We start from the raw sequence: 27,929 nt of genomic DNA on the forward strand, positions 1-27,929 counted from the left end.
CACCCAGTGAGAGACAGAGACAATAGTGCGGGGGAGAGACGCCACAGGACGGCTCTGCCACAGGCATGCTTGTTCTGTCCACACTTGTCCCGTGCGGTGCTGGGGATCGAGCCCTCCCGTGTATGAAGGCATGCTCCCTATGCCCTGAGCCATGGCGGGTGTTTTTTCTTTTTTCCAGTGCCGCCTTTTAGGGATGGATGTCTGTGGCCGTGTCCGGGAACATGGGACTAATCCCACCGTCCACGCTTTCTCGCAAACCTCGGGAGGCTTGTGTTTCAGCAAATGGAACACTCATTGAGTCACCCCGATGCTACGATGCTTGGGCCTCTCCTTCTTATAACTCTATTACTTATCTGAAAGATACCAGAATGTTGGGGAAAGTCTGAAACTGTACCCAGAAACGTGGAGGTGAGTCTGACTCCCAAAGAGGTGTGTTTTCAAAGATCTTAAGAACAACTGACTGAGAAGAAAAATCAGACACATAAAAGATTCTACAACTTGGTGACAGGACAGAGCCTGCATGAGTGCAAGGGCAGACTTGGGACAGAGACAGGTAGCCTTCAAGGTGCCTTCCAGAACAGGAAGCATAGGAATCCCTAAAAGAAGGTACAAGCAGGGCTGGGGAGGTAGCACAGTGGTCCTGCAATAGACTCTCCTGCCTGAGGCTCGACGGTCCCAAGGTTCAATCCCCAGCACCACCATCAGCAAAAGCTGAGCAGGGCTCTGGTCTCTCAATCTATCCTTCTCTCTCGTTAAGATAGATAAATTATTTTTTAAAATTAAAAAAATAAAGGTACAAGCACCCCCAGCTCCACGGCTGTGAGAAGCCAGGCTCAGCCGGTGCCCGGGGAACATTCTGGACTTGTACTCCTTCCACATTGTGGGCAGTCTTCCCGACCTTCTGCAAAATAATAAAATCAGATTCCCTCTCCCCACCCCACCCCACCCCGTCCGTCCTGCTGCCTCTCTCCACTGGGAGGGCAGCATAGAATGTGCTCCCTCCCCAGCTGACATCCCCACCGCTCAAGCCCAGGGCAAACACGGATGTGACCCTCCCGCCGAAACCCACCCCCACCAGGTGACTCAGATCACAAGTCCCACCACACACTGAGAAACGAACTGATCTCCTCAATGCAGTTTGCACCCCGAGCTTCAGGGAGGCAGGAGACAAGGGGCCTCTGATTAAACAGTAGGGTACCCCCCCTAATGTGATTACTGGCCTGACTGCCCACCTCCCTGGCACTGAGGCTGGAATAACAGTCAGAATCTCGGGTCAGGTTACCAGCAAGATCCTATTAAACACGCTCATTTGGCCAGATCAACGATGATACTAGCGTAGCACACACACTATATCCCAGAGAACGCTTCTCGGGTAGCCATGGTTACAGCTGGCGCTTCAGATCGAGGCCCTGGAAGCTTCCCCCAAGTCAGCCACCTCTCGCTGAGTCCATTTTCCTTGCAATCAGCTATTCCAGCTCTGAGCTCCAGTTGGAGGTACGTCCTTGGGACTGGTTTTTGGTTTTTTTCAATTTGTTCACTCCAACATGTGCATGTTAACCACAAGCTAGAGGAAACGGTGACTTCCAGAAAAATGAATGCCCTCATTTTTTTAGCCCGTCTCTCTTCCAAAACATCAGAGCCATCTTCCCAAGAGCCCATTCTAGGGTTACTGGAAGGGGTGAGGGTGCGGGTCACCCATCAATTGCCAGTCCGTGTGGAAAGATGGGGTGGTTTTTCTCAGTTGGTGAAGTCTAGTTGCTAACTGTTTACACAAATAACACGGAGCTAAGGAAACAGAAGTAGGTTCTGGCATCTTCCCAAGGACTAGCCTCTTATCCAAAAGCATTAGGAAAAAAGTAAACTTTAAAACGATTTGAGATAAAGGTCTATTTTCATGACAGATGGCAGCAAAGGCTCTTCAATGCCAATTTAAGCACTTTGCCTCCATTTGCCCAGTGCTTCAGTTGTGACTCCGAGTGTGTCTGCGAGTGGTGCTGAAATCTGCTGAGCCGTGAGGGGACGGGGGTGGCTGACTAGTGTGCGCCCGGCGTCACCAGCTTAGTCACTCAGGGCCTGTCTCTGCCCTCAGAGCTCTGACCCGCCCAGAGTGTGTTCTGCTCACAAGTCAGACTCAGCTCCCGAGGTGGGGCCCAGAATCTCAGCCCAGAGAGCCAGTGGGCTGAGGACTGGCGGGCAGGAGACGCATCAGTCGGGAAGGGCTGAGGACTTGGACGAGAAAATTTGAAGCTAAGGACCGGTAGGGCTCAGAACCACAGCTCCACTCCATGATCACGGCCCCACCAGGAAGGTTTTGAAAACGATCCCATTTGTGGATGTGAACGTTTATCTCAACTGTGTGATACTTTTCCCCAAAGGGCGGATTTCTACTAGACTGGGAAACATTTATTTTTGTAATGGTGCCTGGATTTCACACAAGATGCTAGCCTGTTTTTTATTTCAGATGGAATTAAATAGGATGGAGGCGCGCGCGCGCGCACACACACACACACACACACACACACACACTACCGTGCACAAGTACCTGGGTTCGATCTCCCCCACACCCACATTCCCCACCCACGGGGGCGGGGGGAGGTCTATGATCGGTGAAGCAGGGCTGCAGGTGTCTCTCTTTCCCTCTTCCCTCTCCCCCTCCCCTCTGTTTCACTGTCCTAGTGGGGGAAAAAGGGAAAGAATGGCCCACAGGAAGGGTGGATTCGTCAGGCTGGCACCAAGCCCCAGCCATAACCCTGATGGAACTGAGCGGGGGAGACACCACAGCCCTGCTCCAGCGGCCCAGCAGGGTCAGAGCTCCTTGTCTTCTCATGTGGTGCTCAGGCTCGAGCCCAGGACTCGACTCAAACGAGTGAGAACAGAGTCATCATGAGGGTTTCAGCCCCTGGAGGCTCCAACTAGAGAAAAGTCAAGTTCCCTAAGTGCTTGTGTCTCCTGGGAATTAATACGTAGGTTCTAGGCTCCGTGTCTCCTGGGGTTAATAGGTAGGTTCTAGGCTCTGTGTCTCCTGGGAATTAATACGTAGGTTCTAGGCTCCGTGTCTCCTGGGAATTAATACGTAGGTTCTAGGCTCCTTTTTTTTTGGGGGGGGGGGAGCAGTCCCAGCACAGCAACCACGCACACAAGTTCCAGAGGCCTCCCTGGTCTCCCTGGGGAGGGTGTGGGAAGTGACACCCTGTGCTGGGAGGTGATGGGGCCTCAGCAGAGAACGGGGTGATATCTGGAGAGAAGCCATGCTCCCAGGTGGAAAAAAAAAAAAAAAAAGGTGAACTGGTGCTGTCATCAGGCGTTTCTCCAAAAAAATAACCCAAAAAAACACATCGTCCTTGGTCTTAGGTAACATAGGCAGGGGGACTGGCGGTAATGACCTGAAGGGGGTGGCTTCCAAGGGGCAGGACCCCCACCCCAAGCCTCTGGTGCCCCTAAGACCTTGATCCCCCCACCCCCCGTGGCCCTGCCTGTCACACACCTGGGGTGTGTGTTGAATCGACGTTAAAAACGAGTGGGGAGGAAGGTCTCAGTCCCAAGAGCCCACCTGCCCCTCTCCCATGGAAAAGGACAGACAGACACGTGACCACGTTTTGCTTTTAATAAGGCTTTTTACTCCAAAGTGTAGCTCTGAAAATCTCTAGCCTGTGAACAGTCGACAAGCCAGAGCTGCCCCCGCCCCCATGGCTCTGTGCCGCCAGCCCAAAGGGGCTTCCTGACCACAGGGAGGAGGGGGTGCGTGCCCCCTCTGATCAGAGGAGAGAGGACGTGCTCTTAACACGGAAAACCAAACACGGGACGTAAACAAATCTTTAGAAATCACTAGGGAGGCGGGAGGGCATCTTTAAATCCCCAGGTTTCTCGTCGTTTAAAACTATCAAAAATATGGTTGCCACCTTACCTAATCTTTTGGTACAGGGGTGTTTGCTTTTTTTTTTTGGGGGGGAAGGGGGGTTCTTGCCCAAACCCCGAAGTTTCTGCCGTGCCACCGACACCCCCGCTGCCCGCTGCCCCGTTGGCAGCAGGCAGAGCCACGATCATTCTGGCTGTCAGGATGACGGGCCGACAAAGACTCAGCTGACGGGCGGGGGCTCTTCCCGGGGGGAAGCACGTGCCCACCATGGGGCCTCTGCCGGCAGCCTCTGTTAACCTGCCTGTTTTGCCTGGAAGCAAGATGGCAATCTGAAATGAAAAGGGAAGCTAGACTTTTAAATAACTTAAAAAAAAAAAATCTTTTTTTTTTTTTTTTTTATATATAAAGCAGCAAAAACATCTTTTTCCTCTCTGCGGAAACACATTAACAAGGGACAGGGTGGTGGAGACGACGGGTGGGCACAGCTACCCCTGGGCTTGGCTGCTGTCGGGGGAAGGTTCTTTGGCGTCCTCGGCCGAGGGGCTGCCCTCGGCCTGGCCCCCGCTGTCCTGGGCCGCCCGGGGCCCGTTGGGGACAGAGTCCTCGCCGTTCACCAGCTGGCCAGCCGCCGCCTTGGCCCTGCCCGCAGCCTCGGTGAGGCCCAGGGCCTCCTGCACGGCGGCCTCCTCCTCCAGGTTCCTCAGGACCAGGGGCAGCCTTGAGTCCGCCTCGCCCTCCAGCAGCCCCAGGCCTCTCTCCTCGTACTTGGGCAGCGGGGCCCCGGCGGCCATCTGCTTGCGGAAGTGCTCGCGGTTGGCGGCCGCGCTCCCGACGGCTCTCTCCAGGATCTCCTTCTCCCCCAGACGCAGCTTGACGGCCATGCTCGCACGGACGGACAGGTCGTGCTTTTTCAAGAAGGACTTGTCTTCCTGGGGGGGAAGCCAAACTCGGGATTAGCCGCAGAAGGCGGATCAGTGGTTGTTGGGGACACGGGGCATGAGGGGAGTTCGGGGGGGTGGCAGAAGGTTCTAGAACTTGACTGTGTGGGCGGCTGCTGCTGACTGCAGGCCCTCCCAACGTGCTCACTTCAGAAGCGTGAATCTTACTGCTTTTAAATTATACCGCAGTGAAATGATCATAAAAACCAAACAGCCCCTAAATCACGTGGCTTTGGGAAGAAAGACAACTTCACTATTTGAGAAATCGTCCTGTCAGTCTTGAGTGTGCCAGGGCCCCAGGGCCAGTCACTCTGTCCTAGACACGGACACGACCTGGGTTGGAACAGGCCCCCCACCTCCATTGCTATGAAGGAGGTTTTGGTGGCGTGGGGCCTCCCTCTCTGAGAAAGTCAGCCAGTAACCAAGAAAGGCAGGAAGCCACTAAAGACACCAGCATAAAGGCAGACTATGAAAGGACAAGCGAGACTTTATGAGTCACTTCTCTCTCTCTCTCTCTCTCCCTCTCTCCACTACTGATGGGGATCAGGGTCTCCTTTCTTTTGTGATTTGGATGGTGGCAGAGGGAGAGAAGGAGACGTCTGCTTCGCTGCTTCACTGCTTGTGAAGCTTGCCTCCTGAACATAGGGACCAGGGCTTGAACCCGGGTCCCTACAAACAGGGAAGTGTGTGCTCTTTCAGGTGGGCCCCCGCCCAGCTCTCCGTATGATCCTTCAGGAGAAGTGCAAACATGCCAAATGGAGGTAGTTCAAGAAGTCGAGTGCAATATGGTAAATGCTCCGTGGTCTGGCCGGAAGACAGAATCCTACACTCGGAAAGCCTCCCTTCCCTGAGCACCGCCAGAGACACAGCCAGCCCCTGCCCTCACCAGGCTACTTACCTCGACGGTCGTCTTGTATGTCTTTAAGAGAAGTGACGCTCGATCCTCCAGAAACGTCCACAGCTTGACCTCGTTATCCCAGCTCACAGGATACTCCGAGTTACCCAAGGTGAAGATTCTGTCGATCGCCTTCTCTCCCAGCAGATGTTCTTTAAGTTCTTCTACAGAAGCAGACAGCCATCGGTTAGGAGGGGAAGCAGGCCTGCTCCCACTTGGGCAAGCAAGCCACCTTAGACACGATGCTCCCAGCAATGCCACCTCCCCTGGGGTGAGCCCTCCCGAGCAGGGAGCTGGCTCAGTGCCGGGTTCCCCAGAGCCGAGTGGGGGCTGTCCCGGGGAGGGGGAGGGGGTGGAGGCGAGGTCTCCCATGTGGAAAAAGGCAGAGCACGCCCTGGCGTGGGGCAATGAGTGTCACAAGCAGTGGATAAAAGACCCCTGAGTCAGGGAGTCAGGCGGTAGCACAGCGGTTTAAGCACATGTGGCACAAAGCCCAAGGACCGGCATAAGGATCCCGGTTCGAGCCCCCCGGCTCCCCACCTGCAGGGGAGTCACTTCACAGGCGGTGAAGCAGGTCTGCAGGTGTCTGTCTTTCTCTCCTCCTCTCTGTCTTCCCCTCCTCTCTCCATTTCTCTCTGTCCTATCCAACAACGACATCAATAACAACAATAACTACAACAATTAAAAAAAAAAAAGGCCAACAAAAGGAAAATAAATAAAATTTTAAAAAGACCCCCCCAGTCTGTCACCCCGTCGGGTTGAGCAGGCCCTTGTGTGAGCACTGTGACCCCCGGAGCTCCGGGGCAGGGTGATGGGGGGGGGGGGGTCTGCCCCAGCAGCTGCTCCCACAGAACTACGTGCCACGTCTTCTCATGAGGAAGCCTCAAGCTGAAAGCAGCCCAGAGCTGGGCTCTGGGAAAGTCTTAGTTCTTTAGAAATGTGCCCGTCTCTCTCCCCTGGCAGCAGCGTGAGCGGGACTTGCAGATAAACACAAGCGAGCATCTCAGCTCCCTTCCAATGTGCTCAAGAACCCGGCAAGTGCTCTAAGCTCGTCATCTTCCTGTGCGCCAGCTCCCCAGACCCACACCCGCAGTCTAGTCACTCAGAGACAAGATCTCTTTTCAGAGCAAAATGCCCACAGCTGTCACTATTTACAATTCAAATTCCAGAACTTCTGCTGCCAGCAAACTGAACTTTTATTAGTATTAGAGTCATTCAAAGCCGACATCAATTGTCTTGACGTGACAAGTTGTCTTTCTATGACTTAGGAGAAGTGAGAACAGATCAATGGGCCTCAAAGGATTCTGTTCCCCCCCCCACCCCCGATGCAAAACAGAAACAAATCTAATGCTCAGAAAAGAAATGTACTAAGCTAGCAAAAGCTCTATTCTGTTAGCTCGAGCTTGCCCTAACATTCGGGGCTCTTCAAGACTCTTGATACTGTTTCCATATTTTTGTAGAAAGTAACAGAGGTTTAGAGACCAAACAAAGCAGTCCTTCCCAATGATGGGACTCCTCCAAACCGAGGCTACTGTAACCGCCGCAAGTATCACCGTTCAGTTCAGGAGAAGCTCGACTTCTTGGCTACCTGGTACCAGAGCCCCAGCCCCACAAAAGGGAGCGCAGTGCATTCTGGGAACAGCCTCCTTGGCTCCCGCTCTCCAGCAGCTCTGGAGTCAGTCCCCCAGGCCCCCAGGGGTGTGTGGAGGGCGCTGCTGTCCGGTCCTCTCAGCCTGGCTCCTGACCCCAAGGACCAGGAGCCTCTCCAGTGGACAGTGGCACCTAGAGACCGGCAGAGCAGCTAGGGGCACTTCCTCGGCCTCTGGGAGCCAGAGCTCCTCCAAGTGCAGAGCGGGAAGCCCGACTATGTACATGCGCCCCCAGACTCCCTGGCCCCCAGAGGGGGCGCCCGGGGGCTGAGTGAGCCTGTCACCGCTGCCAGCTAAACGCAGATTCCTGCGGGACAAGGACTGTGATCTACGTCTTAAAGCCGATATTTCTAGCGAGAAAAGCCCGCGTTTCCCGACTCCCCATCTGCTGGCCTGAATGGGTGAACCAGGCCCAGGCCCAGCTGACGGGACGGCCCCTCCGCAGGACCCAGCACCACAGGCTCTGTGGGCATGTCCTCCAAACCGCCTCTCTGCACATCAGGGCCGTCTCTCCTAACCCCAGCCCGATGTCACAGCCTCACCTTCCGGTCCAGCTGTGAAGATGGGATATTGCTCCGTCCAGACCCTGACCAGAAGAGCAGGGCAGTGTGTTTACCCAGAGAGCCACCTTCGACTCTCACAGGGTTTTAAGGCCACTGACAACAACAACAACAACCACACACACACACACACACACACGAAACCTTGGGACCAGTGGTACTTTGGGGAGGGAGGAGGCCGGAGTACATTGTGACGTGGAAGTGAACACAACAGGGCCAACCTTAGCATTTAAAAAAAAGAAAAGGAAAAAAAAAAACCCAAATGATTTGACGTGAGCTGACATAAAAGTTGGTGTTCAGTTCTCGCAACTAAATCCCTTTCTGTCCCTCGGCAGGTCCTTCTGTCCAGATGGGATGCCAGCTCGCAGCGGCCTCGGGGGCAAAAGACAATCAGAAGACCCCCGCCCCGCCTGACCCCCATCACCTCTGCCACCCCCCGGATTACAGCCCCAGCACGGAGCGCGAGCAGGCTGCCAGCCCTGGCACCCCGCGCCCCAGCCTCCCTCCTGGTGCGGCAGGGCAGGGCAACGGGCTTCCACACAAGGGGTCCTGACGCACGAGGACCGGACCAAACACCGCCAGGGCCTGGCGGCTTCTCCCCTGACACTGCCATCCTCCTTCCCCCAACTGCTTCAATCCGTGGGGATTTTATCTCCTTAGGAGCGGTGTTCTATTTTTTTTTTCCTTTACACTTTGGTGAATTAAAAAAGCAAAGGTCGGTATCTGTGATTTACCTTCTGTCATGCAGAACACCCGGAGAAACGCCAGGAGTTGGGCCGAGATGGGCGGCTCCGTGAAGTGCAATGCGAACACGCTGGAGCTGAGGAGGCAGAAGAGCCGCCCGTCACCTGCTGGCTGTGAGGGGCCACAGGCTGGACCCCAGCACCCCTCTGGCTGTGAGGGGGCCACAGGCTGGACCCCGGCACCCCTCTGGCTGAGGGGGGCCACAGGCTGGACCCCGGCACCCCTCTGGCTGTGAGGGGCCACAGGCTGGACCCCGTCACCTGCTGGCTGTGAGGGGCCACAGGCTGGACCCCGGCACCCCTCTGGCTGTGAGGGGCCACAGGCTGGACCCCGGCACCCCTCTGGCTATGAGGGGGGCCACAGGCTGGACCCTGGCACCCCTCTGGCTGTGAGGGGGCCACAGGCTGGACCCTGGCACCCTTCTGGCTGTGAGGGGGCCACAGGCTGGACCCCGGGACCCCTCTGGCTATGAGGGGCCACAGGCTGGACCCCGTCACCTGCTGGCTGTGAGGGGCCACAGGCTGGACCCCGGCACCCCTCCACCCCGGACGGGCCCAGCACGCTGGGTCACCCAGAGCCAGAGCCGTCGGCTCCCCTGCACCTTGGGCCGCGGCAGCTCGGTCACTCAGGTGCATCTGTCTCGACCGGTCACCAAATATTGACGCGTGCGACCGGGGAGGCCCGGCGGCTGGGTTTCCATTAACACCAGCTCCGCAGCTCCCCGGAAGAGGGCTGAACCACCGCCCTTGTCTGCTTGGCCATTTTGCACCCCGGCTGCAAGCACACCTTCAAGAATTCCAGCCGGGATCCTCAAAATCGCCCAGGACCGGGACTTCATTACAGAGATGAGCAACAGCAAAGGATTAAGTGGAACAGACTCATCTGGTCATCAACCTTTCCCAGGTGAAAGGGGCTAACGGCGCTCGCGGGAGCACGTCTGGAGTAATGAGGGCGGCAGGCCATGTCCCCGGGCCCAGCTGACAGCCCCGCTTAGCGGGGAACGAAGCTGAGCCACCGGGAGCCCGCCCGGAGCAGGGACAGAAGGATCAAGACAGACCACCGGAGAGGAGATGCCGGGCCGGGCCGGGGGCGCTCTGTACTCACGTGGGGATGCCGGCGCGGGCCAGCACCTCGGCCTTCATGGCGTACAGTCTGTCGCTCTTGCTCACTCCCAGCTTTATTTTCACTCTGTCGTGCGAGTTGTTATCAAAGAAAAAACCGCTGTGGATCACAAACTCTGCGTTTGACCGAGTGCCATAAAAGATGTAGATCTGAGGTGTGGAAGAGACAAAATAAAAGGACAAGGAGCAGCTCAGCAGCCGTTCCCAGCAGACAGAGCAGGGCAGAAGGCAGCCTGCACACTCCGCGCCTCCGGGACCAGCGTGCTGGCCCCTGCGGCCCCTGTGGCCAGGGTGCCCTTTCACCCACTGCTGCCTGGGATGGGTACGGAGAGCCCACTGCCCCCATCTGGGGCGCCCAGTCTTCTCACACTCCTCTCCGCCCTAGGGCAGCTCGCCCGCACTGCCCCCATCTGGGGCACCCAGTCTTCTCACACTCCTCTCCGCCCTAGGACAGCTCGCCCGCACTTGAACCCATCCTCTCCCTCTGCCTCACCTTCTAGAACATGGCAGAAAGCAGAGGCCGCCAGAGTTTGCCCCCCGGGCCCCTGTGCCAGAGCAGGTCTGCGCCTTGTCAGATTCCCGGCTGCATCGGGACCCTCGGCTCCAGCAGCTCTGGTTCTGCTCAGCCTACTTGGCCACCACGACAGGCAGGAGGCAGGTGGTCTTAACAGCTATTTTCAAACTTGCTCAAAGGCTTAATCCTGCCACCGGCCCCTGCCAAGTTATCCGATCAGAAGCAGAACTAAAAATGAAGGCGCGTGCCACATCTTCCAAGCCTGCCCGCATGTCTCTGTGGGCCCAGAGCATGCCGCCTCCCGTGGCCTGCGGTCTCGGGATGTCCCCCCAGGCAGACGCCCTGAGTGACCCCCCCAGGTGAACACCGTTCCTGCGGCCCCCGGCCCGGCATCCACCTGCTCCCCGGCCTGGCACCACCTGCTCCCCGGCCTGGCACCACCTGCTCCCCAGCCCCAGCACCCACCTGCTCCCTGGCCCGGCCCCCACCTGCTCCCCAGCCCGGCCCCCACCTGCTCCCTAGCCCGGCCCCCACCTGCTCCCCAGCCTGGCACCCACCTGCTCCCCGGCCTGGCACCACCTGCTCCCCGGCCCCAGCACCCACCTGCTCCCCGGCCCCAGCACCCACCTGTTCCCCGGCCCGGCACCACCTGCTCCCCGGCCTGGCACCACCTGCTCCCCGGCCCCAGCACCCACCTGCTCCCCGGCCCCGGCACCACCTGCTCCCCGGCCCCAGCACCCACGTGCTCCCCAGCCCGGCCCCCACCTGCTCCCCAGCCCGGCCCCCACCTGCTCCCCAGCCCGGCCCCCACCTGCTCCCCGGCCTGGCACCCACCTGCTCCCCGGCCTGGCACCACCTGCTCCCTGGCCCGGCACCCACCTGTTCCCCGGCCCGGCACCCACCTGCTCCCCGGCCTGGCACCACCTGCTCCCTGGCCCGGCACACACCTGCTCCCCGGCCCGGCCCCCACCTGCTCCCCGGCCCGGCACCCACCTGCTCCCCAGCCCGGCCCCCACCTGCTCCCCGGCCCCGGCACCCACCTGCTCCCCAGCCTGGCACCACCTGCTCCCCGGCCCGGCACCCACCTACTCCCTGGCCCGGCCCCCCCTGCCCCCCGGCCCGGCACCCACCTGCTCCCCGGCCCGGCCCCCCCTGCTCCCCAGCCCGGCACCCACCTGCTCCCCGGCCTGGCACCCACCTGCTCCCCGGCCCGGCACCCACCTACTCCCTGGCCCGGCCCCCCCTGCCCCCCGGCCCGGCACCCACCTGCTCCCCGGCCCGGCCCCCCCTGCCCCCCAGCCCGGCACCCACCTGCTCCCCGGCCTGGCACCACCTGCTCCCCGGCCCGGCACCCACCTGCTCCCCGGCCCGGAAGTCCTGCAGTGCCACACACTCACAGCGGTCGGCCTCCAAGTTGTAGCCGGTGGTGATCTAGTCGGAGAGACAGGCAAGGTGTCTACACAGAGAACCAAGGGGCACCCCTGCCAACTCGAGTCACCCAGAAACCTGGCGCTGGAAGCCAAGGCTTTGGGGAACCAAGAAATGCATCGGGCCACCGGCCTCCTTGGGACATTCCCTCTAACCGCCGAGGTGCTGCCACCCCCCCCCCCCCGGCCCCGCAGGGCTGGCTGACAAGACAGTGAAGCAGGCTGTCCAGCACCAGCAGTCAGGTGAGCGGCTCAGGTGGCCGCACGCTGGACTGTGTGCTGAGGCTCCGAGTTTGATCCCCGGCGCTGCAGGCCCTGCAGTGAAGCTCTGGCCTGTCTCTCTCTCCCTCTCCTCTCTGCCTCATGTCAGTGTTTTTCTCTCTCTCGTAATAAACACATCTTTTTTTAAAAAAAAAAAACAATCAAGGACAAGAGAGGCTCTGCTTCAGAATTCTGTCTGTATTCCGCCCGGAAACTAGAGTTAACTTTGACAGTGAGCTGGTGGGGTCCGCCTCCCCCTCCCCGGGTGGGGAACAGGGGACCCATCTGTGGTCTCACAGGACCACAGGACCTCCCCCTCTCCCACCTGCCTTACCGCCTGCATCTCCTTGACTCTGCTGCCTCCCGAAGCAGCCTCAGTCCACACCGGGGTCACATGGGCACCCTCCACACAAACACACACACACACACACACTCACACACACACACACACTCTCACACACACACTCACAACACACATACACACATTCACACACACACACACACACACACACACTCACACACACTCAAACACACACACAGACTCACACAGACTCACACACACACACTCAAACACACACACACTCACACTCACACACACACTCTCACACACTCACTCACACACTCAAACACACACACACACACACTCACACACACACACTCACACACACTCACACACACTCACATACTCACACACACACACTCACACACACACTCACACACACACACACACACACACACTGCCTACCGTGGAAACTGCTTTGAGGGGGTCTTTACATGACACGTGAATCCCAGGGGAAACAACTGGCCCCCCAAATTTGCACTACAGCCGCCCCTCAGTGCACCCCCCCCACACACACCTCTTCAATCCTCTGTGACTACTCCCCAACTCCTTCTGATCCTTTTATTCTGCAGAATTAAAAGTTCAAGCCCCTTGCTGCCAGCCTGGGTCCAAGCCGACTTGTGACTTGAAGGCATGGTGTTTGGGTGCAGGAGGAAGGCAGCACTAAACCCAGCACCCCCAGCACACATCATCTTCCTCGAACCACCCCCCACCTCCCCACCCCCACACACTTCTGATCTGCAGAGACCAGCGGGGAGGAGACGTGAGCAAGGCTGGGCCACACGGCTCCCCCTTACTGACCCCCGGACGTGGCCTGGATGGTACCTGCCGGGCTGCCCTGGGCACAGCGGGAAAGTCTGCTCCACAGGCAGGCAGAGGTGGAGGGGCGAGGGGAGAAGGGGAAGGCGAGGCCAAGGAGGGCCCTTCGCAGGACGGGACGGAGTCCCCTGCTCTGGGCAGGTCCTGAAGGGCCGTCTGCTGCTGTGGCCAAAGCCTGCGCTTTCTTGAGACCAGAAGCCTCATGTGAGTCTCCAGGTCTTCGGGACTTTTCAACATTCAAACAAAAAGACCCTGATGTTCAAACAGCCTCCCTCAGCTCTGCCGAGTTCCCAACGCCCCTCTGTCCTGATTGGGAGAGCCCCGTCTTCAGATGCACCGGTCGATTATTCCAACGCGCTCTGTCTGTCGGAACCGACACGGTGGCCCAGAAAGGCCCTCGGAGCAGCTGCCGAAGAGGAAGCCCGCGGCTCACTCATTACCAGCGAGTCACACGCAATTTCAAGAGATCTCCTCTCCAGTGGAGCTGGCCGCCATGCCTCACAGGCCAGGCCGAGGTTTTCACCCAAAGGCTCGCTTTCTCCTGCCTCTCTCTCTCTCTCTCTCTCTCTCTCTCTCCCTGCTGCTCCTGCTTTGGAATTACCGTCGCTTCTCCTCCCGTAACCAGGTTTGGGGACATTGTTAGAAGCACCCTGTGTTGCTGGGTTACAGATCGCTACGTACTCCCGGTGGCAGAAGAGACAGACAGCGACTGTCAGGAAAGACACACACACACACACACACACACACACACACACACACAAAAAGAAAGCTGTCGGAGGAGCCGAGCCCTGATTTCAAGCACCTCATCCTCAAAAAGATGTTATCCGCTAAGATGTACACAACACGCGACTTCACTGGGTTCAGAGGGAGCCTCCAGCTCTGGCGGATACAAGCTCTGGGGAGTCTGACCGTCACAACAGGATACCAGCCATCAGGAGGCGCTGGGCTGCAGTGTGCGGGGGTCCGCACAGGCAAGTGGAGTGCAGGCCCGGGTAGGGGCCGGGCCCACGTGGACAGCACCAGGCAAGAATGCGGCTGCCGTGGGTGATCCTCGCCAACTCATCAGCATTGCTCTGAGATAAATGCACATTTCGTGCATGTGCGTGTGCGTGTGCGTGTGTGTGTTACTCTAAAGGGGAGAGAAGTGAACTGCTAGATCCCATTTACAGGGAGGGAGGCCAGTGCAGGAATGTGAACACAGGACCGAGCGGAAGCAGAGCAAGCGGTGAGGCGGCAGCCCCGGAGCTTCTGACCGGGTGCCTGGGAGGAGAGGGGAGAGAGATCCACACGTTCGTTAACCGGCCTCGCTTACAGTACAGAATGAGCTCTGCCCAATTTTACAAGGAAACAAGAAGCCCCTGCAGCCAAGCTTGAAAGCAGTGATCTTTATCGAGAAAGACCAGAAAAACAACCCAAATGATAAATGCTATCTGAAATGAAATTCACTTCGATCTCGGGACTCTGAAGAATAAAGACTGGAAACCCTCTTCGTTCATGGGAATGCAGGCTACAGTTCCGTAACAGGACTAATTAAATCAAGCGTCTCTAAACGAAGGCAGAGTGGAAGCACGTGTGTGTGTGTGTGTGTGTGTGTGTGTGTGTGTGTGTGTAAAGGGCCATCTGCAGCCTGTCTGCAGTCTTACCAGGCCGTTGGTGTGGTTGCACATGTCCCACAGGGGGATCAGCGCCAGCGTCACGCGGGAGCCGTCCTCTGTGGGGATCTGGTTCTGCCGCGTCATCACGGAGGACACTGCCCACCTGCGGGCATCAGAGACAGGCGATGAGAGCCACTTGTCACGCTGCCGCCGCTCAGGCTGCAAACCCTTCCCCAGGCGGCAGCGGTCCTTAAAGTCAGATCTGGGTCCAAGGGAGGAAGGGGGGGGTGTCCCCAGAAGACATCTCCAGCCTCCCGGGCTTCCAGGCCTTTCCCTCCACCCCCACCCCCACCCCATCCCCACCAGTCACCACTGGCACCAACTCTAAGCCCCAAGGGTTGGAAATCCACGCACAGCTCTAGAAAGGCGGACAGCTGTTTATAACTACACTGCGCAGCGGATTAGATGTTTTTGAGAGGGAGAGAAAGTCCCTGCTTTCCACTAATGTCTCTACCTAACACGGAAAAGAGAAAGCAAGCCTGGGGCCAGGTGGTGACACACATCACCATGCTCAAGGACCAGGTTCGAGCCCCGGCTCCCCAGCTGCAGAGGGGGATGCTTCTCAAGCAGTGAAGCAGGGCGCCAGGTGTCTCTCTCTCCCTACTCCTCCCTCCCCTCTCCATTCCTCTGTCCTGGCCAAGAAAACAGAAAAGAAGGAAAGCCTAGGTTACCACACCACAGCAAGTCCTGCACACTGCCTGGCAACCGGGGGCCGCTCCACCCGAGACCCCGGGCCCACGGCCCCCCTCGCGCCCTGGCTGTTAGCAAGCCCGTTGCTCACAGCTGCCGGGAGAAGCCCTGGGGGACATGGAGCCCAGGGAGGGGGCCAGTGCTATGAGATCTCTTCCTCTCTCTCTGTCTCTCTCTCAAAGACAGCCTGGGGAGTCGGGCGGTGGCGCAGCGGGTTCAGCGCACATGGCGCAAAGCCCAAGGACCGGCGTAAGGATCCCAGTTCGAGCCCCCGGCTCCCCACCTGCAGGGGAGTCGCTTCACAGGCGGTGAAACAGGTCTGCAGGTGTCTGTCTTTCTCTCCCCCTCTCTGTCTACCCCTCCTCTCTCCATTTCTCTCTGTCCTAACAATGATGACATCAATAACAATAACAATAATAACCACAGCAACAATATAAAACAACAAGGGCAACAGAAGGGAGAAAAAAAAAAAACAGCCTGGAGTGGTGAGGGCCAGTGATGAACCCCCCAAAAAGGAGAAAGAGAACACGTGTGCTTCCATGTCTTCAGAGGTCACAGCAGTCACTGCTGTCAGTCCCCAGATGCCCAACTCCCTTAGCTCCTCCCCCCCCCCCCCCACACACACACACACACCGACCTGTAATCTTCGTAGGTGAAGGAATCCTTCAGGGGCAGCTTGTTGGCATGCGGATGGGTCTGGGGACGAGAGGGGGGTGTCACTTCTTGGCGCTCACAGAGCCCAGCAGGAGGAGCTGAGGGCTTCCCCCCACTCCCCACGCACACATCAAACCTGCTGCTTCACATTCCAACGCCAGGCCCCACAGACGTGTGCAGACATGGAATGTTAGGGGTCCGATGCCACCTGTGGCCTGTACCCAGCACCCAGTACCCTGCAGGTATCCAGTACCCAGGTGGCCTGTACCCAGCACCCAGTACCCTGCAGGTATCCAGTACCCAGGTGGCCTGTACCCAGCACCCAGTAAGTACCCTGCAGGTATCCAGTACCCAGGTGGCCTGTACCCAGCACCCAGTAAGTACCCTGCAGGTATCCAGTACCCAGGTGGCCTGTACCCAGCACCCAGTAAGTACCTTGCAGGTATCCAGTACCCAGGTGGCCTGCATCCAGCACCCAGTACCCTGGAGGTTACCAGTACCCAGGTGGCCTGCACCCAGCACCCAGTACCCTGCAGGTATCCAGTACCCAGCACCCAGTACCCTGCAGGTATCCAGTACCCAGGTGGCCTGCATCCAGCACCCAGTACCCTGCAGGTATCCAGTACCCAGGTGGCCTGTACCCAGCACCCAGTACCCTGCAGGTATCAAGTAACCAGGTGGCCTGCATCCAGCACCCAGTACCCTGCAGACCCCGCCCACCCGTGCCAGCCAGCGGTCTGAGTGGCCCCCAGCCCTCCTGACCCATCGGTGAAAGGAGGGGCCTGAGGTTTGCGGCCAAGGGTTCTCACAGCTCCGTCCCTTACGAGTGAGCCACAGACACGGGAGAGGTGGCAAATCCTCAGAAGATACAGGGAAAAAACCTTGGTGAAATTCAAAGCTTTGCAAGCAGGACAGAGACACAACAGAAATCTGCAGATGTACATGTCACCCCTCTTTTTCTTTGGACAGGGAAAAAAAAAAAAACATTTGGTAAAAATACCCCAAGCTTCGCACTCGGGAGAAACTCTCTCTCCATTCCGCCTGCCAGACACACACCCCCACCTTGGACCTTCCAAGCACTGAAGAAAGACATCACCACAGCCCGGCAGGCAGAGTGCAGCAAGGCATCAAGTGAAGAGATGGCTGTTTCTGACACGGGGGAGGGTCGGCACCCACATCCCGTCCAGAGAGGGTGTGATGTGACACGGGGCCTTCCACCCCGCCCCGCCCCACAGCTGCTGGCACCGGGACCAGACTGTCAAGCGATCGGGAAACAAAGGCCCGTGGTGCCCCGAGAGCAGTCTGGGGCAAATCACTTCTAACCAAAGGCTGTGAGCTGGGGCGTGGCTCCCAGGTGCCCCCTCGTCCTCCGCTCGCTCGGCTGCCTCTGAGCCTTCGGCAGAAAAGTCAAAGTGTGAAAAGAGATCCAGGGGGCCTGGGTGGTGGCGCACCTGGTTGAGCGCACATGTAGCAGTGTGCAAGGACCCGGGTTCGAGCCCCCAGTCCCCACCTGCAGGGGGAAAGCTTTGCAAGTGGTGAAGCAGGGTTGCAGGTGTCTCTCGGTCTCTCTCCCATATCTACCACCTCCTTCCCTCTCAATTTCTGGCTGTCTCTATCCAATAAATAAATAGACATTTAAAAATGTTTTTTAAAAAAGAATAAAATATTTTTTTAAAAAAGAGAGGAGATCCAGGTCCTGTCCAAATGCCAAGACAGGAGATCCTACTTTCAGTCAAGGTGGAACTGGACATTGCAAGGCTTTCTCCAGCCTGACGGCAGGCAAGTCAGGAGCTCTTCGTGGGGGAGGGACGGGGTAAAAAGCCTGGATCGCCAAACAGAGCAAAGAGAGGAGGATCCAAGAGGCCACAGCCGCCTCGCCCTCTCTCTCTCTCATTTTCATTATGAAACTTAAGCTACAGCTGAGCTGGGCTCGGGGATCTGAAATACCCCTCCGCCCAGGGGGAAATGAAAGTTGACGGGACGGGGTGTGGGCGAGCGCAGGGGAAGCAGGGGGCCGGGCACTGCTGACTCCTTGAGCCTGGAGGGCACCGAGGTTCTGACAGCAGGCACAGCCCGGGTTCGAGGCCCACAGGCGGGCGCACTGACCTGACAGGGACACTCTCACCAAGCCACCTGAGCGATTGGCTGGCTGGCTGGCTGGCTAGCTGGCTGGCTGGCAGGAAAGATGGCAGATGGGCTGGGGGGCAGGTTGCTGGTGGTCAGAGTGAAGCATTTCGTCACCCCTGGACACTACAAGCCCCCTCTCTCCCCTCTCTCCCTCCCGTGGGCCTCCTTGTACGGCTCTCAGGTCAGCTGGTGCTCACAGGCCTGAGGAAGTCAGGGAGAAAACCCGGGTGGCAAGATGTGCATATCTTTCTTCAGATTCGCTGCCAAGGCTGTCTTCACTGCAGGGTTATATAATATTAGCAGAATCTGTTAGAAACGCTTGTTCTTATCTGCTTAAAAAACAGGGTGTGTCGACTGTACCCACTTGTGGTATGAAAAGCGATTCTGCCGACTGGAGCAAAGTGTGAGGCGGAGAAGCCCAGCCCCGCCACTTCCTTGTCAGCGGGCTCTCGCCACTGGGGCACGATCGCCACCTGCTGGTGCCAGGGCAGAACGCACGACGGCCCCACAGAGGCTTCCTCGGACTGCAGTCTCCCCAGAAAGGCTCCTTTTCAGCTTTGGGGGGCGGCGGGACGGTTGACCCTACCTCCTCAAATTATTTCAAGTAGCTTCACCAGAACGCTGCTGGAGCACTCACACTGCAGAAGCCGTGTGCAGTGAGCAGGGAGAGATCGCAGGCTTTGCACGGGGGGCCCAGGTTTGATCCCCGCCGCCCGCCCCAGCGCCCCCCCCAACATTCTGCATATGAACATTTGGCCTTGAAAAGAAATCTACTCCAAATATTTTTAAACCTCTGAACAGTGATCAAAACCACGTGCCTTTTCCCCGACTGATGGCCAAATGCAGGTTTTGAACGTCTATCTTCAAAAATCGGCGACAGAAACTTCAGGTCACAAAGCTCCTCCCATGAGCAAAGAGGCCTTCAGCACTTACTTCTAGCGGAGAGCAAGCACCTTCTGTATCTTGCGCCTTCTCCACAAGATGGTGATTCTTTAGCCTGGACTTCCACTGTAAATCAGGACAGAGCAATTCCTCTCTGTGGTGTTAGCTTCAGCTGTGACAGTCTCCTGGGCACTGAGGCCCATCAGCCGGCAGCCGTGGTGTCTGTCTAAGCACTGACTGCCCGCCTCCCCCCAACACACACACACACACACACACACACACGGGGCAAAGCCCCATAAACAAGGGGCCAGAAGCTAGCAACAGATTTTCTGTTGTGTTTCTGAGTGATTAAATTTTGATATCCTTGAACAAAATAAGTAACTGAAGTTGGAGAATCGAACAGTGGCCACAGCACCTGTAATCGATTTGAGGCCCGAAAAAGCTGACTTTTTAAAAGCCTGTTCCTGTTTTTGGGTGCCGACCCAGGCAACTCAGACCCCCTCTATGCAGAGGGAGGCGTTGCAGACGACACACAGTAATATCGTACCCAGTACGAGATAATCACCATGTTTGGGGAAGATTAATATCTAAAATCATTTGTTTGGCTTCAATAAAAAGAAGTAATATTGCTAAATATGTAAGTATGACATTTTGAAGAATTCACCATATTGCACAGGTCTGGGAGCTACGCGTGAGGAAATTAAAAACCACTGCAGTCAGCGTATTTGATCCTTATTAAAGTTCTATCACACAAAACAAAAATACACCAAGAAGAAATGTAAATGAAACCTATGGATTACAAGAGTTTGAAGATGGAAAACGGAACAGTATTCTGACTTTCAAGAATTGATTTCACATGCGGCTTCTCTTTACAGTCCCTCGATGAAATGAAATCTCCCTAACAAACACTTAATAAAACCTGTCAATATCGCTGGAAAGAAAAATGACACAAATGCATTAAGTATTAAATACCCTTGGAAAAAGTCACATATTCCATGAATTTTTGATGTACTGTCTTGACATTAATGTAAAACCTTGATATTTATAATTGACAGATATTTAATAAAGCACAGGGGAAGATGGCTGAGGCGTAGCATGCAAATTTCTCAAGCTGATCAGCGATGGGCGATACAGACATGTGTTTAAACTCAACAAACGGTGTGTGTGTGTGTGTGTGTGTGTGTATGCAGCACGAATCGACTGTGGCCTTACTTTAAGCTCTTACAACAAACGTCGGTGGAAGACCCAAATAAGCAGAATTCATTATCATGTGGATCGCTAATTCGGAGACGGCGGGGTACGCGGCGCAGGGTTCTGGGAGATTAACAGCTCTGCACAGGTACAAGATATACTCAAGGCAAGCTTGCCGGCTTGTTTCCCTTTGAGCCCTTAACAATAAGCGTTTAAAAAAATAATAATAAGATAAAGATAGGCACTTCCATAAGACACTGGAGAAGTGTTTTCCTAAAAGACAATTCTCAAGGGAGACATTGAAACTAGATAAAGATTTATTTGGGGGGGGGGGGTCCTTCTGACGGGAAAAAAAAAAAGAGAGAATGAGAATGTGCGGTCTCAAAATATTGATTTTCCGTATGGGGACACTGCCAACGAGGCTAGAGACGCACTAAGCACAGTGGCACCGCTCGCGACACCAGCCCAAAGGCAGCGCTGAAAGTCTGCACTGCTCTAGCGCTTCAGACACACGTGAACACGCAGCACCTAGTGACTGGGACACTGCGAGGGAAAGACAGGAGTGCATTTAGATTCTGCTCCTAGCTGGCTTGGATAATTTGTTCTACCCCAGATGTTATTGTTTCTTTAAATTTATTTTTATTTATTCCCTTTTGTCACCCTTGTTGTTTTATTGTTGTAGTTATTATTGTTGCCATCATTGTGGGCTAGGACAGAGAGAAATGGAGAGAGGAGGGGAAGACAGAGAGGGGAGAGAAAGACAGACACCTGCAGACCTGCTTCACCGCCTGTGAAGCGACTCCCCTGCAGGTGGGGAGCCGGGGGCTCGAACCGGGATCCTTACGCCGGTTTTTGCACTTTGCGCCGCCTGCGCTTAACCCGCTGCGCTCCCGCCCAACCCCCCAGATGTTATCCTTTAAGTACGTATGAAAAAGGCAGGTGTGGGGTTAGCTAGCCAGGTGTGGACAGGCGGAGCCAGCCGAGGGACGGCCTCGCTGTTTTGCTTTCTGCAACAAGGACAATGAGATCACCCGGGAGCCTGAGTTAGAAAGTGTGCAAACGGGACCCGCTTTCGCACAGGCTTCCCGTAGCCAGCAGGGCACCCCAGCTGCTGCCCCTGCAACACCGGCTGACTCTGCGTGGATCCTGCATCTCAGCACGTGGAGGCTCTTTGAAAACGGGGAGGAGAGAAAGGGAGGAGCAGGGGGCGGCCCCCCAGAAGGCCAGAGGCAGCACCGCCCAGGTGCGGGGCTGCAGGGAGGTGAGGAGAGGGGGCTATCCCCTGGTAACATGACCTGAGGGAACCCGAAGAAGCCGCTGCTGTCCTCAGAGGGTAGCCCAGGGCGACACGTCCGCCAGAAACACTGGCCCCACGGAGGCCGGAGGGACGGAGCACTCTCCCGGTACATGGCTGGCCATCTGAGACCAGAGCAGTTAACAAACTGCCAAATGTTTACTGAATCTTACACTTCCTTCTGATGACCACAATCAGAATCAGAGCGGGGTTCCCATACGGGTTCTTAAGGGGAGGCGACAGAACTGATTTTTAAGACTATTATTTTTAAACACAGATGACACCCCACTCTTCAGGGAATCTCCCATCATCAAGTTCTTTGAATTCACTCGGCCTGCTCAAACCATCGATACCCTTCACACGTGAAGTGTGTGCGTTTCCCTTACAAAGGTTTCCTCCCTCTGCAGAAAGTGCTTATTGCCTTGTGAGTCTTTTCTAAATTAACAAAGTGAGGCTATCGGAGAAATATCAACATTTAAGAAACTTCCAAAAGCACTTTAAGATGGAATCATTGGGTTTTTTTCATAGGAAGACACCGAAATCTATAAACAAAACCCAGTTTAAATTACTCTGAGGTTTGTTGAAACATCTCAAGACACAGGCTTGTCTACAGTCCTCACGGGGCACGGAGCTGAGCCCTGGCCTCACTGAACCTGGCAGCTGTGCCCTGGCCTCACTGGCTATGTCTGACTGCTGATTCCTCCACGCACAGGTCAGCTCAGTGAGCAGGTCAACACATCTTCTCTGACCACCAAGCCTTCCACGCTGTGTGGGCCCCACAGAGAGATCCTCAAGCTGGGCTGGAGAGACAGCTCAGCGGTGCCAATCCTTCATGCCCAAGGGCCCACTATGTGCCAGGGCTGAGCAGGGCTCCGGTCTCTCGTATGAAAATGAATCTGAAACAAAAACAAAATAAACACCTCCCCTCCCTCCAAGTATGAAGTGTTCTCCTACTCTCAGCCTGGACTGTGGAGGGAGGAGGGAGGGGACCAGGAGAGTCCTCCTCTCCTCTCCGTGGCCCCGAATGGCCTTGGCCAGGGAAGACTCCACGGCGGTGAGGGAGGGTCGGGTGGGACCTCTGACTGGGCTCTGGCTGCACACACCCGTCCACACTCCGCCCGGCCAGCCACCGTGCGTGCACGGCCCGGACACCCAGACCACAGAGGGCGGCCACTTCCGTTCTCTCCACTTCCCTTCTAGGCTCTGCCTTCTGCCTTCTCAGTCAAGTGTCCCCTGATCAATACCTCTGGAAAGGGCCTTCACTCCTTTTCCCCGGTGGTAATCCGAGCTCACACTCCAGACGTGACATTACCCCATGTTTCTGGAGCCAGTGTTCAGGGGAAGGCCAGTTCGATCAGTGCCCACCTCTGAAGTGCTGTCCCCAACAGTGGCCACTAGCAAAATATTTAGTCACTCGGATCAGAAAGCAGCCCCGAGATGAGATGTGACCAGTCCCGCGTGTAGGTGAGGAAAGGGTTCAGAAAGGCAGGTGTGACTCTGAGGCCACCAGCACTCCCAGAGGACAGGAGCTGGGAGTCGGAGGGGCCTTGGGGAAAATGGGCAGGCGGAGGGAGAGGGGCACAGGGTCTGGCTAGCAGGCAGGACACCTGGCAAACGCTGGGGCCTGGGACGGGGGTGGGGGGGGGATGGGACACCCCCTCAGGGGCGGAGGGACAGAAAGGGAGGCAGAAAGATGGAACTCGGGGAGCTGTCAGCAAGCTCCTGGTGACACGGGCCACAGGCTGCTCGGCCAAGAAGGAGCCTTTCCCAGAGGGGCAGGCAGAAGGGACGACACTCGGAACCTCTGGGACCACAACCCCCCACCCTACCGCACAAGGTCGCGTTCTCTGTGTGGAAGTGGGGGGCGAGAGGTGGGGCGGCGCCTCTCTGGCCAGGCTGGGGGGGAGGCTGAGCCCCTAGAGCAGGAGCCGCGGAGGGAGCAGGGTGGGCACCTGAAGGTGGGCGGCCACGGACGGAGCCCTATTTGGGTGGGGGCTGTGTGGGTGTGAATGCGCCCTGCTCGCTGAGGGGGACTGCTCCAGGCTGAGGGAGCTGGGACTCGAACCTCAACACCCCTGAGGGGAAGCAGAGGCTGGCGGTGGAGGCGAGCCCTGGCAGCGGGTGACCCAGTGCCCAACGGGCAGACGCCACCGAGGCTGTGCCAAGGGCCCGAGCTTCCGCCTCTACCAAGGCGGGCTGGGGAGGAGGCGCGGGAGAGCCCCTCTCCTGAAACACTCAGTGAACCTACTGCAAAAGGGAGAAAGTCTGTTTCCCCATCTGCACTTCCAGACATGGAATCAAGTGACATTTCCAACACAGGTTTTTCTAGATGATAAACTTTGTCAATTAAGGCTCCACGCTCGGCAGAATGACCAGCGTTCTTTCTGGTCGGCCTCGGGGTGCTCAAGACGGCCGTGAAGCCCGGCCAGGGCCCTGGAGACCCTGAGAAATGTGCGAGTGGGAAACCGCGGCTCCGATGCGCCCCAACTGGAGGGGCCACCCTCCCCGTGACCCCGACCTCTGACTGGTGATGCCGTCTGCAAAGCGCTCAGGTCTATGTCGCTCTGGAGCTGCTGTGCAGCATTCATTCATACAATCATTCACTCACTCATTCATTCATTCATTCATTCATTTACTCACTCACTCACTCACTGCTGCTGCTGCTGACACTGACCAGAGCACCGCTGTCAAGTGGGACTGCCAGGGGTGAGGTGAGCCAGTGTGGCCGCAGGCTTCTGCCCTGAAGGAACTTCTCCTGGGGGACGGGGGGGGGGGGTGCAGAGCTGGAGGGGAGCAGGGAGAGGGGCTGTGGACCAAAAGGACCCCAGGTGCGCTGTCCCACCTGCTGACCTGAGCAGCTTCCCCCCAGAGGCCAGCCTCCGCAGGAGACCACCAGCTCCCAGAGACCCCAGCCGGGCCACATCCGGACTCCCAGCTCAGAAGCCACGAGGCAGCGAGTACCATGGGCTGTTCGGAGCCTCCAGACCGAAACACACATCAACAGTCACGATGCGATCGGGACGCACTTGTGAACGTCGCCCGAGCACAGACACGCTTTGCCCACCAGGACAGCGAAGGGGGAGGACTGCCCACTGTCTCGAGTGTCTTCAGAGACACTTCAGGGGCTCCAAGCGGCCGCTTGACTTCTCACACACAGGCTCGCCGTGGCCTGGCTGTGCCCCTGCACCCCTACAGCCCCTCCCAGGACCCAGGCGCCCGGCTTGTGCTGGGGAAACAGGAAGTGAACACACTTGCAGGAAAAAAGGGAAGAAGATACTTAGAAGTGGCTGGAAGTGGCAGAAGGAGAGGGTGCCGAGGACATACGTCCGGGGCTGGTCAGAAAAGAGAGAAAGAAACAGGGGCTGGGGAGGGGACAGAGCCTTTGCCCAACAAGCCAGGGACAGAACACCTCAATTCTCCAAACAGGACACCCAGTTGGGATCCAGAGATCCAGGGATCCAGGGATCCAGGGATCCAGGGCGTTTGCTCTGTGATCATCACTAATAGGTCACAGTTTCCCGTCACTCTGGCCCTGCGTACGCTCAGGGTTCACTCCTTCAGCGGCCTGACCACCAGGTCGGTTACACCCAGGCTCTGTTCCCTGAGCAAGGACGCGGGCTTGTCACATGTGGTCACCAGCCGCTTCCACTCGGGCCGCCTTAAGCAGGCCAGATCCAGCACGGAACGCCGTCCAAACCTCCTCTGTTTGCAGAGCCACTCCTGACCGACAGCCAGGCGAACGGGGAAGCTCCGTAAGGCTGCCTCCTATGCTGTATCCTCATGAGTCTATTTTGGTCTCTTAAATCCCACACACCTGCTTCTGTGCTTAGACAAAGAGTCTGCAGCACACAAAGGAAACTGCAAGGTATTCAGACAGACCCTCTGCTGTCCCTCCGCCCTCCCGCCCAGGCAACACAGCGGCCAGGCCTCGGGCCCCGGACAGTGGTGTCCACGTAGTGTGGCTTTAAGGTGTTTCCCAGTGACTCAAACCCACCGGAGTCGAGTCCAGGAAATGAGTTTGTCCTTAGTGGCCACCCAGGGGAACGGCCCTCACGTGTGCTGAGTCAGTTCCGAGCCGACGTGCAGTCGATGAGAAGGGACGCGGTGGCCTTGTGCTGCGCCCCAGACGTGAGGCCGGGAGCTGTGGGCAGCAGACAGGACACCAAGCAGCCTCCAGCTGCACCCAGACCCCGACAGAAGCTGTAAGCACAGACTCCCAGCGGCGTCGCCCCCTGGAAGGGGTGCCAGGAGCTTGCTGAGTGTCCACATGCCCAGTGTCCACCCGGCTGGGTGGATTGACACTGCAGATCACCCCCGGACCGAGAAAGAGGCAGCAGCAGGTGAACCTCCCCGAACTGCTGGCCTTTACCTCCGTGACTGCGCACCACCTGCTTCTCGTTCCTTCTCCTTACTGACATCAGTCGGGGAGAGAACGCCTGGTGTGGTCAGGAGCCCCCTGTTCCCATGAGCCCTCAGGACACGTGTTACTGTTGCCTAGTGGGCATCGTGCCCGGAAAGCCTGGATAAAGCGTTAAGGTACAGCCAGCCTGTCTCCATGGCCAACTCCGGAACCTTCGCCCTCTGAGGTTCTCTGAGTGATCCTGCCTAGAATTCTGCAGATCCCCTAGAGCAGCTGATGAGGTGGCCCGGGGCTCGCGCGCTCAAAAATTCTGCTGTTGTTTCACTTTCTGGCTAGCTTTTTCCCCAGCTGGATATGAAGCAGGCACTGTGGGGTGAGGGAGGCTGGGACTGACCGCCCTGCACCTCCACACTGCAGCCAGCTCACACTGTCACCCGCAGCCCGGTGAAAACGGGGAGCGCCCCCCCCCACACACACACACACACACATCTGGCAGTCAAGGTCGTCCTCAGGCTCAGCCATCTGCCCTCACTTCAGACCAAGGACAAGGCCGCACGAGGCCAGGACTCGAGGCTGACGGCAGCACCGCCACTGGAAATGGTGTCAAACACAAACCGGCTTATTGATTTTAAATGACTTCACAGCATTTGAGGGAAAAACATGAGGCTGACACCGAGAGTTGAAAAGTCATTAGAGTCAGTCTCAAAATCACTGACATATTTAAATGGGAAGCTGCTCGTCTGACAGCTCTGTGCTCGGCACGCTACTGTGCGTGTCACTCCAGCTCAGCTTGGGCGAACACCTCCATCAAACCTTCACGAGCTCAGGAGCTCACAGCAGAACTTCGCTCCAGGCTTGACTTTTGCATACACAACAAATCTGCCTGAGACCCACATTCCCAAGCACACAACAAGCCCGCCTGGCTGAAGACGCAGGCACACGGTCCCCCCCCCCCCCCGGTGTGTCCTGGTGGCTAAGGCCAGTCTGAGGAAGCTGCGACTTTCCAATCTTGTTTCTACCCAAAACCATCACGGCTGGAGAGACAACGGGTGGTGAAGTCTGCCTAAGAGGGAGGAGGCTTCAAAGCGATTTATTTCAGAGACCTCAAGGCCGTCCGTGACCCTCTCCCAGAGTCTCCTGGCCCAGCGGCCAGGAGTCACGCCAGTGCCCGCGAGGCTCCGTCAGATGGCGTGGGAAGCCGGCCTCTGCCCTCCCTGCTGGGGGCCCCAGGAGCCCGCCCGACTGTGGGTCCTGTCACCTGCAGGGCAGCACTGCTGGGGCTGCTTCCCGCCACATCTGGCCTCTCCCTCTCCCTCTCTCCCAGCTCTCTGGTTCCTCTCTTCCGGCACCCAGTCTTGGGACTCCCTGCCAGGACACGCTGCGAGTGCTCAGTCCTGCTTCTGCTTGGTTACAGACAGCCATCGAACGGGACCCAATCTAAAGACGCAAGGCGCGAGGCAATCTCCCTGGCCCCCAAATAAGAGGCGTCAGCAGCTCTTGGGGACCTTGGAGCTCAGGGGCAGCCCGAGGAGGTGGCTTGAGAGGTGTGTGCCCAGGTGAGGGGCGACACGGCAGCACAGAGGACGGCAAGCAGAGGCACAGGGCCGCCGGGAGCCCTGGCCGCAGGACGCGCAGCGGGCAGGGTGGCTGCAAGTGCACGAGCCCAGAAAGGCGTGGTGAGGATGGAAGGGGGCCAGCAAAGGACTGAGTGGTGATCTGGTCTCTCTCTCTCTCCATAAACAAATAAACAGATGGATACAAAGATAAGACAGACGGCTGACAGGGCTGCCCAAGTCCATGTCCCATGACCTCATCTCTGAGAGCAAACAGGAGGTACTTTCTCCTGAGAGAATATACGGCGATTATCTGGGGGAATGCTACGTGAAGACTGAGGGCAGAGGAGCCGGGCGGGTCTGCCCTCACCAAACCTCGGGGCCTGGAGACAGGGCCTG

General features: G+C 57.3%; 1 protein-coding gene across 4 annotated transcripts in view; it reads right to left on the reverse strand.

Moving 5' to 3' along the window:
* Nucleotides 1–3,586: 3,586 nt before the first annotated feature.
* Nucleotides 3,587–27,929, reverse strand: part of SETD3 (SET domain containing 3, actin N3(tau)-histidine methyltransferase) — a 42,654-nt gene continuing 18,311 nt past the window's right edge. For all 4 annotated transcript variants that reach the window (XM_060181029.1, XM_060181030.1, XM_060181027.1 and 1 more), the window contains 7 exons: nucleotides 16,107–16,165; nucleotides 14,768–14,882; nucleotides 11,634–11,708; nucleotides 9,747–9,913; nucleotides 8,633–8,718; nucleotides 5,693–5,853; nucleotides 3,587–4,785 (listed from right to left, as the gene is read on the reverse strand). In XM_060181029.1, the coding sequence (XP_060037012.1) occupies nucleotides 4,342–4,785; nucleotides 5,693–5,853; nucleotides 8,633–8,718; nucleotides 9,747–9,913; nucleotides 11,634–11,708; nucleotides 14,768–14,882; nucleotides 16,107–16,165 (1,107 nt within the window). In that variant the 3' untranslated portion in view covers nucleotides 3,587–4,341. The remainder of the gene's footprint in view (nucleotides 4,786–5,692; nucleotides 5,854–8,632; nucleotides 8,719–9,746; nucleotides 9,914–11,633; nucleotides 11,709–14,767; nucleotides 14,883–16,106; nucleotides 16,166–27,929) is intronic.

This window comes from Erinaceus europaeus, chromosome 22 (assembly GCF_950295315.1).
Source record: "Erinaceus europaeus chromosome 22, mEriEur2.1, whole genome shotgun sequence".
NCBI classification, from domain to species: Eukaryota; Metazoa; Chordata; class Mammalia; order Eulipotyphla; family Erinaceidae; genus Erinaceus; species Erinaceus europaeus.